The sequence below is a fragment of the Tinamus guttatus genome, unplaced genomic scaffold (assembly GCF_059628265.1).
Source record: "Tinamus guttatus ecotype Peru unplaced genomic scaffold, ASM5962826v1 Tinamus_guttatus_pri_ptg000656l, whole genome shotgun sequence".
Classification (NCBI taxonomy): domain Eukaryota; kingdom Metazoa; phylum Chordata; class Aves; order Tinamiformes; family Tinamidae; genus Tinamus; species Tinamus guttatus.
In genome coordinates, this window is record NW_028289190.1 from 409,649 (window position 1) to 425,212 (window position 15,564).

At 48.4% G+C, this 15,564-nt stretch overlaps 1 protein-coding gene across 1 annotated transcript in view; it reads left to right on the top strand.

The window, feature by feature from the left end:
* Positions 1 to 15,564, top strand: part of LOC104570729 (unconventional myosin-Vb) — a 122,349-nt gene that overhangs the window by 12,697 nt on the left and 94,088 nt on the right. The window contains 3 exon segments of the mRNA XM_088536308.1: positions 9,023 to 9,062; positions 9,064 to 9,151; positions 13,614 to 13,785. Of these exon segments, the coding sequence (XP_088392434.1) occupies positions 9,023 to 9,062; positions 9,064 to 9,151; positions 13,614 to 13,785 (300 nt within the window).

The window sequence follows — 15,564 nt, forward strand, 5'->3', positions numbered from 1 at the left end:
GTGCAACCGGAGAGACAACTAGTCTTCGAGCCCCACGTTGGGCACCATTTGTTGCACCTTGTGAAGAAACGGACTCAGTCTGGGGTGCAGAGTGAGACAACTTTATTTCCAACCAACTTCTTTTTATACTTTCTTAACGCAAGTGTTGCAAAGCTCACAACCAATCAGCATCTTGCCACCTGCGCAGTTGTCCTGACTTTGTTTCTTTTCCTCTGACAAGACACTCCTCACATGGGGCAGGGGGGAGGTGTTCTGCAGTCCTCCTCTTTCGGCTCTGTTCCCCATCTGCTGAGTAGACTGACATCCTTGTGGATAACTATCTGCTAACAAGGTACTATTGTCTTTGAACGAGTCTCCACAGCTATACTTAATAAATATTCAAAATACTTAATAAATAATAATTAGTACTTAATAAATACTTAATAAATAATAATATAATAAATAATATATAATATTATATATGTATTATATAGTATATATGCTATATAATAATTATATAATAAATATTAAATAATAACTATTATAATAACTAATAAATATTCAAAAGATACTGGGAGATTTAAATTGTGTAAGAGCAATTGGCGGTCTTACCAGTTTGGAACTAGCCCCTTTAATGAAACTGTTAAAAAGGGAGGAGGGGGTGCAGATGCACCTCGAGCATTGACAGAAGAGGCAGAACAAGCTTTAAAAACAATAAGCAAAAAAGTCGCTGCAGCATATACATATCACGGGGATCCTGACTATGATATTGGCCTTTTGCTGATTAACCACAACTGTTATCCTTTTGCATTGATTATTCAGTTAATAATGAAGGGGAGACAGAATTGTGGCGGCAAAATACTTACGGATGCCCAAGACACTTGGGATGACGCAAAGATTTTGCGTAAAGTTACAGAGGATGAGGGTCTGTCATGGTTGGGCAATTTATTAAGTGGATTGGGAATTTTGGGATGGTTACAATTGCTAATTAGAAGTGCAGGGATGGTGTTGTTGATTTTGTGTTGCATTCTGTTAATTGCGCCTTGCTTGTTGAAATGTGTGTTTAATATGATTGAAAAAGCCTTAAGGAAGGTTTGGCTGGTTCAAGAACAAAAAGGGGGAATTGTGGAGTCATTCTTGGAGGAAAATGGCTGCCCGATGAACCAGCCATACGAGACGTTGGAGTAAGCATGTGGCGCAGAACAAAAGGTTACTTGGAACCTGCGACCTAAGGGAAGATCGAAGGAGCCTGACAACAACCAATCAGAAGAAAGGCTCTAGCCAATCTGATGAGACAGGAGCGCGCACGTGGGAAAGGAACTGGTATATAAGGGATGGCTTTGTTTCAATAAACTGTTTTTTTCAGGTTGATTCATGTTGGATCGTTCTGAGCCCACGATTTTTCTCTCCTCAATGGGAGATGTGTGATAGGACTCCCTAGGGCTGCTCGAAAGCCCTGGCTGGATCAGAGACCTTTTGGTGCTTGCCTGGTCCACTGGTTCTCCTTCCTGTGAAGTGCATCTGAAGTGGAGAAGACTAAATCAGTATTGCCAAGTTGTGGGGTTTCCTTGCACTACAACCCTTACGTGTTTATATGCGGTTTGTCCCGACTCCAGTGTCGTTTGGGGTTTTGGGCCAAAACCAATAGAAAATGCAAAGGCACAGCACCATGTTCTTCTAAAAACTGAGAGGGCCAGAGGGTAGTTACTGCATCGTTTTTTTGATGATGTGTATTCAGTCAAGCAGCTTATGGCTGTTTATGCGCGTAAGGTTTACGTTTGCAGACGTGAGCTAGAGCATTTTGATTTTTAAAAAAGCTTAAATTCTGTTCAAAACTCTTTATAGCCTTTTGTATAAATAGCTTTTCAACCTGACCAGCCTGAGGCAACAAAACTCCTACCTTAATTTCACATCAGAGTCAAGTGTCAGGATGCAGCTTGATACTGGCAGCAATGTGGATGTCCTATGTGATGGAGCAACGTTGGAACCCGCATGGGAAGGGCAAGGAGCATCTCGCTGTGCAGACATGCAGTCTGGAAGGGGGCTCAGGTTTTCACCCACTCGCCTTTGGGCTTGGAAACAGCCTTTTGAGTGATGGTTCAGCTGCAGGTGGTGGTCTCAGTGCTTAGATTTGCCTGCAGCCACAGATTCCTTTGCTGTGTCTGCTGTTTCCAGCCCTGCCAGTTGTGGTTATTCCTCACTGCAAATGAACTGAGAGAGTCTTTGCAATGACTGACCTTATCTAGTGTTTCTTTTTTGTTGTTGTTGTTGTTTTGTTTTTGTTTTTGTTTTCTTCTCTTTTTCTTTTTTCTCCCCCCTTCCTTGGGTCTGCTGGGAGGGCAGCTGCCCTGTCCCTGCCTGTGTCCTCTCATGGGCATGAAATGATACTGCTGCAAAAGGGGGAATGTGGCTGTCTGCTCCTAAGAATCAGGGTTTCCTGCCTTAAAATAGCTCGAGAGATCACACCAAGCTCTGCGTGTGTCCATCCGCAGAGGGCAGCGTTTTGCTCAGAGTGAGCACAAGTGGATAGCTCAAAATACGGTTTATTCTGTTCCTGTCCATGATGGTGGAAGGTCCTCTCGCCTTGCAGGCACTTCTGTGCTAGGCTGGCTGGAGCTAGAGGGTTCGTTTGCAGCACATCTCCATGAAATGTCCTGGACATCTCCCCTTAGCTCCTGAGACCTTGTTCAAAGTAGTTTCCCAAGTAGCTTCCCAAATTCTGTAGGTGTGTGGGCTTTATCTTTTGGTTTTGCTTCATTTTTTTGTTTGTTTTTACCAAGTTGTAATAAATTTTGAGTGCAGATTAGCACTTTCCCCAGGCCAGTCTTGCTGCTTTCATCGTGAAGGCAGAACATCCACAGTCCTCGGGATCAGCAGCTTTGTAGGCAAGTGGTGCTCCTAAATGTGATATGCAGAGATCACTGGAGGATATATGTGCGTTTAGTTAAATTCAATTCATCTGCACTTACCTCTGGGTATGGGTGTAGGACCCTGTGCAAAGAGGGGCCATATAAGAAGTTAATAAGGTTGAGGTGACTAGGGACCTAATTTCGCTATTTGCTTCTGTGAACATAGCTTGCTACTTATGCTGAATCACCCTGCTCTTGCTGCAACCATGAGATATCAGCCGTGAAGAACTGGTAACTGCAAATAACGTATGAAGGAGTCGCAGCTGTCTATAAAAACACGAACTTTTCCCAAGACGGCGCGGATCTCAGGCAAACTATAAGAGGTCTGCCACCGACCGGCTACTAAAAGCTTGCTTTTCAACCCACCAGGTTGAGTGTGTGGGTGATTATTGAGATTACAGACTAACATGGGAATTGGGCATTGAGGTTTTCAGGGGGCTCCGAACTCCCAATTCTGGTCATGTCCTGTAAAACCCTTGAGTGGGATTTTTAAAGTATCAGTAGCTCCTTGATCTACTCTTTAAATCTTGGATTTCTTTTAAATTAAAATTCTATAGTTTTGTGGTTGGAAGGGCTGAGGGGACCTGTCATGTGACAGTACTGATGCTGGTGGCAGCTTGAGATGGGAGGATTGGTGGGACCTGAGCTATTTTTCATCTCAGAAGCCTCCTTGTGCCGGGTCTGTCCTGATCCCGAGCTATTCCAGCTGATCCCACACTGCCTTTGACCTTGCTTTGACCACAGTCCCGGTCCCGCAGGAAACTTGGTGGGTAAGGATGGATAGGAAGGAGAGGTGCTGTCACCAGGATGCACTGAGGCTGCTTCCGCAGCGCTGGAGCCCAGAAAAAATGGGATGAGGATGAGCTCCTCAATATTAATATTTTGGTGGGGTACAACTTATTTGCTTTACTAGGGGTCTTATTAGGGGTCAGTCTTCACGTTCCAGCTATCAAAGGCCTTCTGGTTTCCCTAGCGCACAGGGTTGTGGCAATGGGGTGCCCAGCCAGCCCTCCAGAGATGAGGCGGGAAGTGACTATTTTTATTTTTATTTATTTTTATTTTTATTATATATATTTTTTCCTCACAAAATTGCTGTTCTGGCAATACATCTTGCATAGCCCCATTAGCATCTAAAGATTCCCGCTGTCTTAGCTATTGAGCAGCTCTAAAAATAATTGCACATTGTACATTTCCAAAAAAAAAAAAAAATCTAGTGCTGTTGAGCTGCAGAGCAGGCTGCTTCGAAGACTCTTTTCTTAACTCTTGAGTTGCTGTTAAAAGCACCCTAAAATAGCATGGTGAGGGCTTGGCTTTCAAGACAAGGACCAAAGCTATCTTCGGTGTGGTGGCAGCGCCGCTGTTTGTATTTGCTGCGATTTTCCCCTTTTCCTTGCAAGAATAACTTTACGTGCATCTTATTTCCATTGGTGGGGTGAGTTTGGAGACTCAGGTGGAAAAGTCCCAAAAGTACCACTGCTGACCTGGTGCTTTTGGGATCCTTGGGCTCTGCTCGTTTCTCTGGAGAGCAAGTATCTAAGGTCTCTGCACCGGGCAAGCTTTGGCAAGGATTTATGCTCTTGTTGGGATGTGGTCCCTCAGGCTGGGTTTTGGAGGGACCTCCCATCCCTCCAGGAACACTGGGACAGCTGTGGCTTGGGAGAAGCTTGCTGGAAACATTAGATGTTGCATGTGAGTTTTCAAGGTGTTTTTCTGGTGTTTCGAAGCCTGTCCACAGGTTTGTCTCAAGCACAAGCTGGTGGCTTTGGTGTCTCCTCTTGCCTGATCCCCACTGATAGCTCTGGGGCTGGTAGATTGGTGGGGCTGAGTGGAGAGATGCTCCTTATCATCCGTTTGCCTCAGTTTTAGTATCAAGCCCATGCTTCCAAGCTTTGTGCCCAGGCTCTTTGGGCTTTCCTTGATCATGGGCTTCACCACCGTGCAGAAGGTGCACGTGGCTCCAGCCTCGGAGCTGCTTGAGAGGCTGTCCCTGTGCAGGGAATGACTGCGCTCACTGTGCCCAGCTCCTTTGCCACATCCCAGCTCCAGCTTTCTTCTGGGGCCTGGGAAGAGCCAGGGCTTGGACCTTTTCTGCCATCTCCCTCTTCCAAACAGGTGGAGATTGCGAGGTGGGCATGACTAGAGCCCTGTCCAGATGGAGATGCAGTTGGGTTGGTGGTTTTCTTCCCAGTGCTGGCAGCAATATAGAAAGAAATAGGAGGACATGGTCCATTAACACGTGGCTCGGTGGCTGGTGTCATTGCCACAACTTTGGTTTCTTTGGTAACAGGAAGCCTTACACAGCGGCAGGCATGATGGAATCCGATGGAATCCATCTTTCTCAAAGAGGGAAGAGAGCCCTGGGACATGAGCTAGCAGGGCTCATTGAGAGGGCCTTAAACTAGATTTGAGGGAGGAGGGGGGTATCATCAGGGAAGCAGGTTACAGGGTAGGCGATGGCCTGCCATGCCACTCGCAGCAGCCTAACTGCATAGCCTGTGTAGGGCGCCCTAAGCCTGAAGAGGCTAGATGGGAAAATAAGGAGAACTCCTGAAGGACCACATGGCCAAGTTCCAGCTGCCCCAGCTAGAAAGAGAGGCACATTGGGTGCCCAACTCAAATGCCTCTACGTAAACACACACAGCATGGGGAATAAACAAAAAGGGAATTGGAGATATGTGTGCATTTGCAGGGCCATGATCTCATTGCAATTGCTGAGACATGGTGGGACAACTCTCATGACTGGAACGTGGCCATGGATGGCTTTAGGCTTTTCAGGAAGGACAGGCCAGGAAGGCGAGGTGGCGGAGTTGCTCTTTACGTGAGAGAGCAACTGGAATGTATGGAGCTCTGCCTAGGGGAGGACGAAGCACGGGACGAGAGCCTGTGGGTGAGGATTAAAGGGCAGGCCAACAAGGGCGACACGGTCGTAGGAGTTTACTGCAGGCCTCCTGATCAGGGAGAGGAAGTGGATGAGGCCTTCTACAGGCAGCTGCAAGAAGCCTCACGATCCCAGGCCCTGGTCCTTGTGGGGGACTTCAACCACCCTGATGTCTGCTGGGATAATCACACAGCTAGGAACAGACAATCCAGGAGGTTCCTGCAGAACATTGCAGATAGATAACTTCTTGATGCAGGTGGTTGAGGAGCCAACAAGGGGAGGGGCACTGCTAGACCTGATACTAACAAACAAACAGAGTTGGTCTAGTGGGAAATGTGAAGACTGGGGGCAGTCTTGGCTGCAGTGACCACAAAATGATGGAATTCACAATCCTGCGAGGAGCAAACTGGACAGGAAGTCGGATTGCAACCCTGGACCTCAAGAGAGCTAACTTTGACCTCTTCAGGGAGCTCCTTGGAGGAATCCCCTGGGCAAGGGTCCTAGAAGGAAAGGGGGTCCAGGAGAGTTGGCTACTATTCAAGCACCACTTTCTCCAAGCTCAGGATCGGTGCATTCCTATAAGAAAGAAGTCAAGCAAGGTGGGCAGGAGACCTGCGTGGATGGGCAAGGAGCTGTTGGGTAAACTTAATGAGAAAAAGAGCACGTACGTAATGTGGAAGAAGGGCTAGACCACATGGGAAGAATATAGGAACATTGTGAGAGAATGCAGGGATGCAACGAGGAAGGCCAAGGCCCATTTGAATTAGAGTTAGCGAGAGATGTCAGGGGCAACAGGAAGGGCTTCTATAAATACATCAGCAGCAAGAGGAAGGCTAGGGAAAATGTTAGTCCGCTGCTGAATGGGGAGGGTGCCTTGGTGGCAAGAGGATGCAGAGAAGGCAGAGTTACTACATGCCTTCTTGTGGGAAACTGAGAAACCGTGGGAAACTGTGGGAAGCTGTGGGAACGGTGAAAGTTAGGAGTGAGAAACTGTGAAAGTTAGGAATAACAGATTAGCAGATAGAGAAACCTAAAACACAGGCTGGACACACTGGTCTCTGGTTGGTTACCTGTTGTCCGTTAGCAGGATTGAACTCAGATAGCAATAGAGTCAAGGAATTGGCTGGAGGCAGGGGGAGGGAGCGCGTGGACAGTGTATGCTCACATACTCGGAGAAGATATAAGTTTGGTCTGATGCTCAATAAAATGACTTCTGGTCCTAAACCTTAAGCACCTGCTCCCCACACCTTCTTTGCTTGAGTCTTTACTGCATGAACTGAGCCCGGAGACAAGAGAGGGAACCAGGAGAGAGGAGGACTTTCTGCTGGTCGAGGAGGATTGGGCTAGGGATTATTTAGGCAAACTGGACACCCATAAATCTATGGGCCCGGATGGGATGCACCCAAGAGCGCTGAGGGAACTGGTGGGGGTCATTGCTGAACTGCTCTCCATCCTCTTTGAGAGGTCATGGAGAGCAGGGGAGGGGCCGGAGGACTGGAGGAAACCAACGTCACTCCAGTCTTCAAAAAAGGCAAGAGGGAGGAGCCGGAAAACTACAGGCCAGTCAGCCTCACCTCCATCCCTGGAAAGGTGATGGAGCAGCTCATCCTAGAGACCATCTCTAGGTATGTCAAGGAAAAGAAGGTGATCAGGAGTAGTCAACATGGCTTCACCAAGGGAAAGTCGTGTCTGATGACCGTGATAGCCTTCTACGATGAGGTGACCGGCTAGATGGACGATGGGAGAGCCGTGGATGTTGCCTACCTCAACTTCAGCAAGGCTTTCACACAGTCTCCCATAACATCCTCATAGAGAAGCTCAGGAAGTGTGGACTGTGAAGTGAATTGAGGACTGGCTGGATGGCAGAGCCCAGAGGGTGGTGATAAATGGGGCCGAGTCTGGCTGGAGGCCAGTGGTGTCCCCCAGGGGTCAGTACTGGGCCCGGTGCTCTTCAACTTCTTCATCAATGACTTGGACGAGGGCACAGAGGACACCCTCAGCAAGTCTGCAGATGACACCAAACCGGGAGGAGTGGCCACCACTCCCGAGGGCTGTGCTGCCATTCAGAGAGACCTGGACAGGATGGAGAGTTAGGAGAGAGGAACCTCATGAGGTTCAACAAGGACAAGTGCAGGGTCCTGCACCTGGGGAGGAATAATCCCAGGCACCAGGACAGACTAGGGGTTGACCTGCTGGAAAGCAGCTCCGCAGAGAGGGATTTGGGAGTCCTGGTTGACAAGTTAACCATGAGGCAGCAATGTGCCCTCGTGGCCAAGAAGGCCAATGGGATCCTGCCTGCATCAGGAGGAGCGTTGCCAACAGGTTGAGGGAGGGGATCCTGCCCCTCTGCTCAGCTCTGGTGAGGCTGCACCTGGAGTATTGGGCGCAGTTCTGGGCTCCCCAGTACAAGAAGGGCCTTGAGCTTCTAGAGGGGGTCCAGCGTAGAGCCATGAAGATGATTAAGGGACTGAAGCATCTATCGTATGAGGAAAGACTAAGCAAGCTGGGCCTGTTTAGTCTGGAGAAGGCTGAGAGGAGACTTGATCAACATGTTCAAGTACCTGAGGGGTGATTGTAGGGAGGATGGGGCCAAACTCTTTTTGGTGGTGGCCAGTGACAGGACAAGGGGTAACGGGTGCAAGTTGAAACACAGGCAGTTCCACCTCCATGTGAGGAAGAACTTCTTTCCTGTGAGGGTGACAGAGCCCTGGAACAGGCTGCCCAGAGAGGCTGTGGAGTCTCCTTCTCTGGAGATCTTCCAAACCTGCCTGGATGCCACCCTGTGCCCTGTGCTCTAGGTGTCCCTGCTGGAGCAGGGGGGTTGGACTAGATTATCTCTAGAGGTCCCTTCCAATCTTAAGCATTCTGGGATTCTGTGGTCTGCTGTGCCTGGAAATGGTCACAGCAGGTTCTGTGTGGAACATTCCTTGGTCTGTGCTGCTGAACCAACCCGGGTCTTGCCTAGTGCTCTGATGCCTCCTGAAGAAGGTGTGAGGATGTTAAAAACAGCATGTGCTATCTACCAAAATCATTGCAGGAGCTGCCTAGCAACAGAGCATCCTTAATTTTGCAAAGTAGCCTCATAACACCCTGTTTTTAATGTATGGAAACCTCAAGACTTGATGTTTTTTGGTACAAAACCTTGCACACTTGTTTAGGTGTCCACATTGTCCTTGATGCCTCTTGCCTGTATTCCATCTGTGATGAATTCATTTATTTCTCACTTGATTTTTCTGAGATTTGCATGCTTTTTAAGCTCATTCTTTTTCCCTCCTCCAGTACACTCGGGTTTGGATTCCCTGATGAAGTTTGGAAATCAGCAGAAATAATCAAGGATTACAAGGAGGGAGATAAAAGCCTGTGTCTGAAGCTCGAAGATGAAACTGTAAGCTTTTGAACGTTGTTATTCTCTTCCACTTATTTAAAGCTTCAAACGAATGTGAATAAGCCTGAGTCCTCTCTCATTTTCTAGAATACATTTTTTTTTAAATTAGTCTTATCACTTCACCACTACCAGATTTCCCTCTGCCCATTTCCTTCCTGACACGCTTATGTTAAAGTAGGTTGCAAGAAAAGCCCTCGACCTCTATCATCTGTTTTTTTTTAATCCTCTGGCTAAGTTGCAATAGCCTGAGATACCAGATTTTTTTCTTCTGTTGATGAGGCCATTCTCCAGCACACTTTGCCTTTAACCCCTACTCAGTTGAATCAGAGGTATTTCTGTATGTTGGATTAAGTCTGTTTCCATCAAACAAGAGGTTGTGTGATTAGATGCTGAGGTTTTTGCTCTAATGCTCCTTGCAAGACCCGTTTAATGCATTTCCACCCGTGAAGGGCCGACTGGTGCAGTTGCACATTGGGCTGGAGAGCTGTAGCGAAGAGGAGCAGCGGACGCGTGCGTTGGCTGAAAATGCTGAGCATACGTGCGAGCTTGAAAGCTGCAGGAAGCCTTCTGTTCCTGACAGCTGGCGTGCATTACCCAGCTTAATGCTTCGCTTTTGTCTGTGGGCTTTAAGTGATTTTTCATGGATTTTGTGGTTTCCGGCTATGCTCTCTATTTGGCACATTCCTCCTGAACAGAGAGCTGGATTTAAATCTTGCTGGAGATCCCCATCTTTGTTGGCAATTAAGATGCGAGATGGAGTGTAAACTCTTGCAAATTTGCACTGGCAATATGAGGTTATGGTAGAAAATGTGCTGGAGCTGCCTAAACGCATCGTACTGCTGCCACACCGGGATGTCAGTGCGGGAGTCATCGAAAGGAGCAGGTGCTTAAGGTTTAGGACCAGAAGCCATTTTATTGAGCATCAGACCAAATTTCTCCGAGTATGTGAGCATACATTGTCCACGCGCTGTCCACACACTCCCTCCCCCTGCCTCCAGCCAATTCCTTGACTCTATTGCTATCTGGGTCCAATCCTGCTAACGGCCAGCAGGTAACCAACCAGAGATCGGTGCGTCCAGCCTGTGTTTTAGGTTTCTCTATCTGCTAATCTGTTATTCCTAACTTTCACAGTTTCTCACTCCTAACTTTCACCGTTCCCACAGCTTCCCACAGTTTCTCACGGTTTCTCAGTTTCCCACATCTCCCCTTTTTTTGTTTTCTAGCACCAGGCATAGTTAAGGACCCAAAACGCAATAGCCAAGGAGTTGGCTTTGGCAATGCTGTAAAACCTCCCAACAGTTCAGCAAGTTCTTCTTCTTTTCTTCAACGGTGGTGACTAAATTTGCATTCTTCTTTAGAACAGTCATTATCGTTCTTTCCACTAAGGCACGTATCAATTGTATGAGACATGGCAAATACATACAAGGGATTATGATTACAGTTAGCACTATACATCCCGTTACAAATATTCGTTTGAGTCCAGTTCCCCAGGTGCGCCAAGGTTATCCAAACATTCTCTCGAGGTTGAAGTGGTGGTGCTGGCATTGCAGTGATCGCTTTGGTTGCAGCAAGTCCATAGAGGATTAGTCCTCCGATGATTGTTGGAACTCTTCCTCCGGATCTTCTCCTCTCTCCGCAGCTGTCGGTGTTGATAATGCCGGCTTTATCCATCGCGCTGGTACCCAACGGTTTTGTCCTGCAACATGAATACAAGCATACCCTCGCCCACAGGTTATTAGAGGTCTTCATTAATTTTACGTAGATCTTGTAGTAATTGCCATTTCCCGCTTTTCTTTTTAATGACAAGCACAGGCGTGTTCCACGGGCTGGTGAATGGCCGAAGGTGCCTGTGACGTAGTTGGTCTGCGACAAGTTCGCGAAGGTGGTGCAGCTTCTCCGCAGGGAGGGGCCACTGATCCACCCACACTGGCTTGTCCGTGAGCCACGTGAGGGCGGGAGTCAGCTGTGCTCAGTGGCCCCTAGATAAAATGCAGTGTCCTCACGTGAGCACCGCCCCCCCCCCCCCCGCGCTGCGCTTCCCGTTTCCCCCCTCCGTTAGGCAAAATTCGCCCATCTCGATGAGTTAAAGAGCGGCATTGATGTGCGTAATGCCTTCCCTTTCCACAGCGGGGGGCAGGGTCCCGATGCGCAGGCGGTTTACGGCGCCGCGGACAGCCTCGCTTAAAGTGACCCATCTGTCCGCACGCATAGCAAGCCCCGGAACCCATTGCTGACCGAGTCGCGACAAGAGACGCATAAGCACGGGCAAGCATCTGCAACGAATCGCCCGAATTATCTTCCATTTCCTGCCCTGCTGCCTCTCCTATATCGAAATTATCATCCTGCAACGCCTCACGCCTAACCGTTGCCCACAGATTCTCGATTCTTTCCCTTTTATGATCCCCACCCGGCTCCACGAGTGGTGGCACCACAACCTCCTGCAATCCCCCGTCCGGGGAGAGGGGAGGCTGTGTGTGAAGACCCAAGGCTGGTGGGGGGCAGATAAGTATACATTGGTGGATAGCAGTCCTCTGCAAGGGTGGCAAAGATAGCAAAGGCGGAGGTCTTGAATCACTTGGAGGGGGTGAGGGAGGTGGGGCCTGTGCTCCCTTCTATCCCTGTTTCTGATGTAACCGCATATTCTCGCAATGCTTCACATACAATACGCCACGAGCGCAACAGTGATGATGCCGTGAAATCCCCTCAGGTAGTCCAGTCCCACAAAACTGCACCGAACTCATCCCAAGCCCCAGGATTGCATATTGTTGTCTCACTTAACGCGTCACAATTGTCTAATCTCCATTTTAAGAGACAGATCAAATCCCCGATTTGGATATCCTGACCTCTCCCGGACTTATCTAAAACATGCTTCACAGCCTGCAGCAACTTTTCCTGCTCCTTTGTCATGGATCCCCCATCGTCCTCAACAGCTAGGCTCCCATGTCCCAGTGCCAGAGCTTCCAAGGCCCGCAATTCCCAGTGCTGGAGCTTCCAAGGCTCGCACTCCTGAGTGCTGGAGCTTTCGAGGCTCACACTCCCGAGTGCCGGAGCTTCCGAGGCTCACACTCCCCCTGCACCAGAGCTTCCAAGGCCTGCAATTCCCAGTGCTGGAGCTTCTGAGGCTCGCACTTCCAAGTGCCGGAGCTTCCAAGGCTCGCACTCCCCCCTGTCGGAGCTTCCAAGGCCCGCAATTCCCGAGTGCCGGAGCTTCCGAGGCTCGCACTCCCCCGTGGTTCAGAGCTTCATTACCGTTTATCAGTTGCAGCCGCGTAGATGTTGTCCTTCGTCCGTCCTGTCGAGTTTTCTCCACCGCATGATCTTCCCCATTCGCCTATCTCGGTCCCTGTTCGGGCGCCATTTGTGGGAGTCATCGAAAGGAGCAGGGGCTTAAGGTTTAGGACCAGAAGCCATTTTATTGAGCATCAGACCAAACTTATATATTCTCCAAGTATGTGAGCATACACTGTCCACGCGCTCCCTCCCCCTGCCTCCAGCCAATTCCTTGACTCTATTGCTATCTGGGTCCAATCCTGCTAACGGACAACAGGTAACCAACCAGAGATCGGTGTGTCCAGCCTGTGTTTTAGGTTTCTCTATCTGCTAATCTGTTATTCCTAACTTTCACAGTTTCTCACTCCTAACTTTCACCGTTCCCACAGCTTCCCACAGTTTCTCACGGTTTCTCAGTTTCCCACGTCAGCACCTTCTTATCTGCCTCTTGGGCTTCTTGCTTGATCTTTTTGGCAAAGAGTGGGTTTTGGCTCACTCATCTTGTGGGTTTTCTCCCCTTCTGCTCTGTGCCTTGGGGTCCGTAGTGTTGGACAGCCTTGGGGTCAGATGTGTCACAGTGCAATCTGGATGCAAATGCAGACTCATTGTCTTAATGCTCTTGGATCCAAAAGCACTCTCGGATCCCAGTGCTCTGAAGGAGGCAGGGGTGACTTCAACAAGTTAGGGTTTTTTCACTTTTTAGGAAAAAATGCACTTTTCGGTGGCCCTGCTGCTGTCCTTTTGGAGCCCAAAATAGCAAGCATATGGGTAAGCGTCTGCTTTAACACCTGCTCTTGAGCAGTGGGAGCAGCAGGGACTCCGTGCTTCCCTATATCCTGGCCCTGCTTGAAGGGGGATGAGGTTTTTAGTACTTAACGTGGCTGGAATTAAAAATTAAGCAGCTTTTCTTGGATCTGGTTTTAATGAATGCTGAGAAATCCAGAGGGAATAAGCCCTGAAGAAATTCTAGTTATCTGAACTAGATCTTGTTGGCTTCCCTTGGGGCTTGCTCCTCATAGTTTTTAGCATTAAGGAGCTTTCATTCGACAAGGAGCCAGAGGGACTATGGCCAAATAGGGCAAGTGTCATATCTGATACCACACAGAAAGCTAGAGTTGTCCTCAGATCAGCTATTGGCCATTAGAGATGCTGGTGGGTTTCCCATTTTGACATCCCTTGTGTGTGTCTCCAGATCTGCGAGTATCCCATTGACCTCCATGGAAACGAGCTGCCTTTCCTGCGCAATCCTGATATCCTCGTGGGAGAGAATGACTTGACGGTCCTGAGCTACTTGCATGAGCCTGCCGTCTTCCACAACCTCAAAGTGAGGTTCCTCGAGTCCAACCACATCTACACGTACTGTGGTGAGTGTCATGGTATGGCCATCAATCCCCAGGGGACCTTTCTAGGTTCATGTCTTTGGTAATGGCTGCAAAATCAGAAGTGACTTGAGGGCAAGTGTGGTGAGACCTTCCTGAGCTTGTGGAGCATGTCCAGAGACAGGAGACCCCAAATGTGACCAGTACGAAGGTTGGACTTCCATTGCCTGCTCTGCTGCAAAAACTTAGGGACATCAGTGTTGGTAGAAACACCTAAATGCCTTGTCAGATGAGTTTGAGGCCGGCTGTGAATGTGATGAACCATCTGCAGGGAAACACGAGGACCTGGGAAGCTGCTGGAGAACAGCCGTGCCCAGGAAGATGTATCCAACTGAGAGAGGCTTATGGTGCATTTCACTTTAGTCCCCTGCTCTAGTGAGTTTGTGGAGGTGATCAGATCTATGGGATCTGATGTCCCAGAAAATTGTGCAATTTAGCCAGTCACGAGGGGCAAAAACTATACGCTACAGAAGAGCAGACAACAAAGATGTGCTGTTAGTGTTGTCGCCAAGCATGTGTTTTCTCTGCAAGAGAAAAACTCCTTTCTGGAGTAGTTTCCATCCAGAATTATAGTGATATCCTGAGAAAATTGATGGCCCATGGTAGAAGTCAGCTTGTGTGGGGAAGAGTGCAAACAAAATGGGTGCATTGTTGTTTTATGCCTGTTCTTGATGACTTTGGGAACTCAAAGCAAAGGCAAGGCCAATGTGAACTTGGTTTGTCTTCCTGGGGAGACTGTCTGGCCAATGGCATTCAAGACCGCAGTTACCAGTCCTGCCTCTTCTCTCACCGCAAGCCATGAAGTATCTGTAGCTCCTCCAAATAACAACAGTGTTCGATTTATTTTGTTTTATTTTAAACCCATAAAACCTGGAGATACTTCAGAGCTGGAACTTGGGAATGTTCCAGTATTGCCATATGCAAGAACTGCTCTCCAGAGCAGGCAGTTGCCTCGGATTTCTCCAGAGATGGAGGTGCCCCTAAATTGACAGCTCTCCTGCTCCAGGCATGGGTTTCCAACAGCAGGAGCAAAGGGAGCCTTTAAGGCTCAGTCCCTGCTGTTCCCTGTTGCAGTTCAAACGGCTGCAGCGACCTGGTTCAGGGACGGCACGGCGACCACCCCCAAGCCACTCGGGCCATCAGCTAGTTGACACCAATGTGGTGGACGGCAAAATGGCCTTTACTGATGGGTAACAAGGTGTTATATAGCTAGGTTTACAACGTCACATCCGTCTGCTTACACCATAGACTAAACACTATTGGCTATTAGGGGCCCTATCTTTCCGTACAGCACGATATCTTCCGGCTGCCGTTCCCTAACTATCTGCAACAACTTCCCCCCTCCCTATGCATAACAAAACTAGCTAAAATACAACTATCTTATTCTTATTACTATCTTATTCTATTCTTATAGTTATACCAATCTTAAAATTACATATCATAAACTTGACATAAAACATAAGGCACAAAGAAGAAGGCGCGTAGAAGGTAGGGGATGACAGGTAATACCAGGGTGTAGGAATAGGGTGTACCTTGGGATAACTTGGGGGTAATACTGAGTGGAAATATTCTTAAAGCAGTTGTTGGTGTTCTACTAACATGATGTTAACCTTCTCTAGCCGATTCTTGACAAACGGCATGAGCTTATTCAATATACAGGGTCCAAAGATTAGCGTCATCATGATCATTTTGATCGGCCCTATCAAGGTGGATATCAGGGTGGTTAACCACGGCGAACCGGTGAACAAATTTTTGTACCAGCTG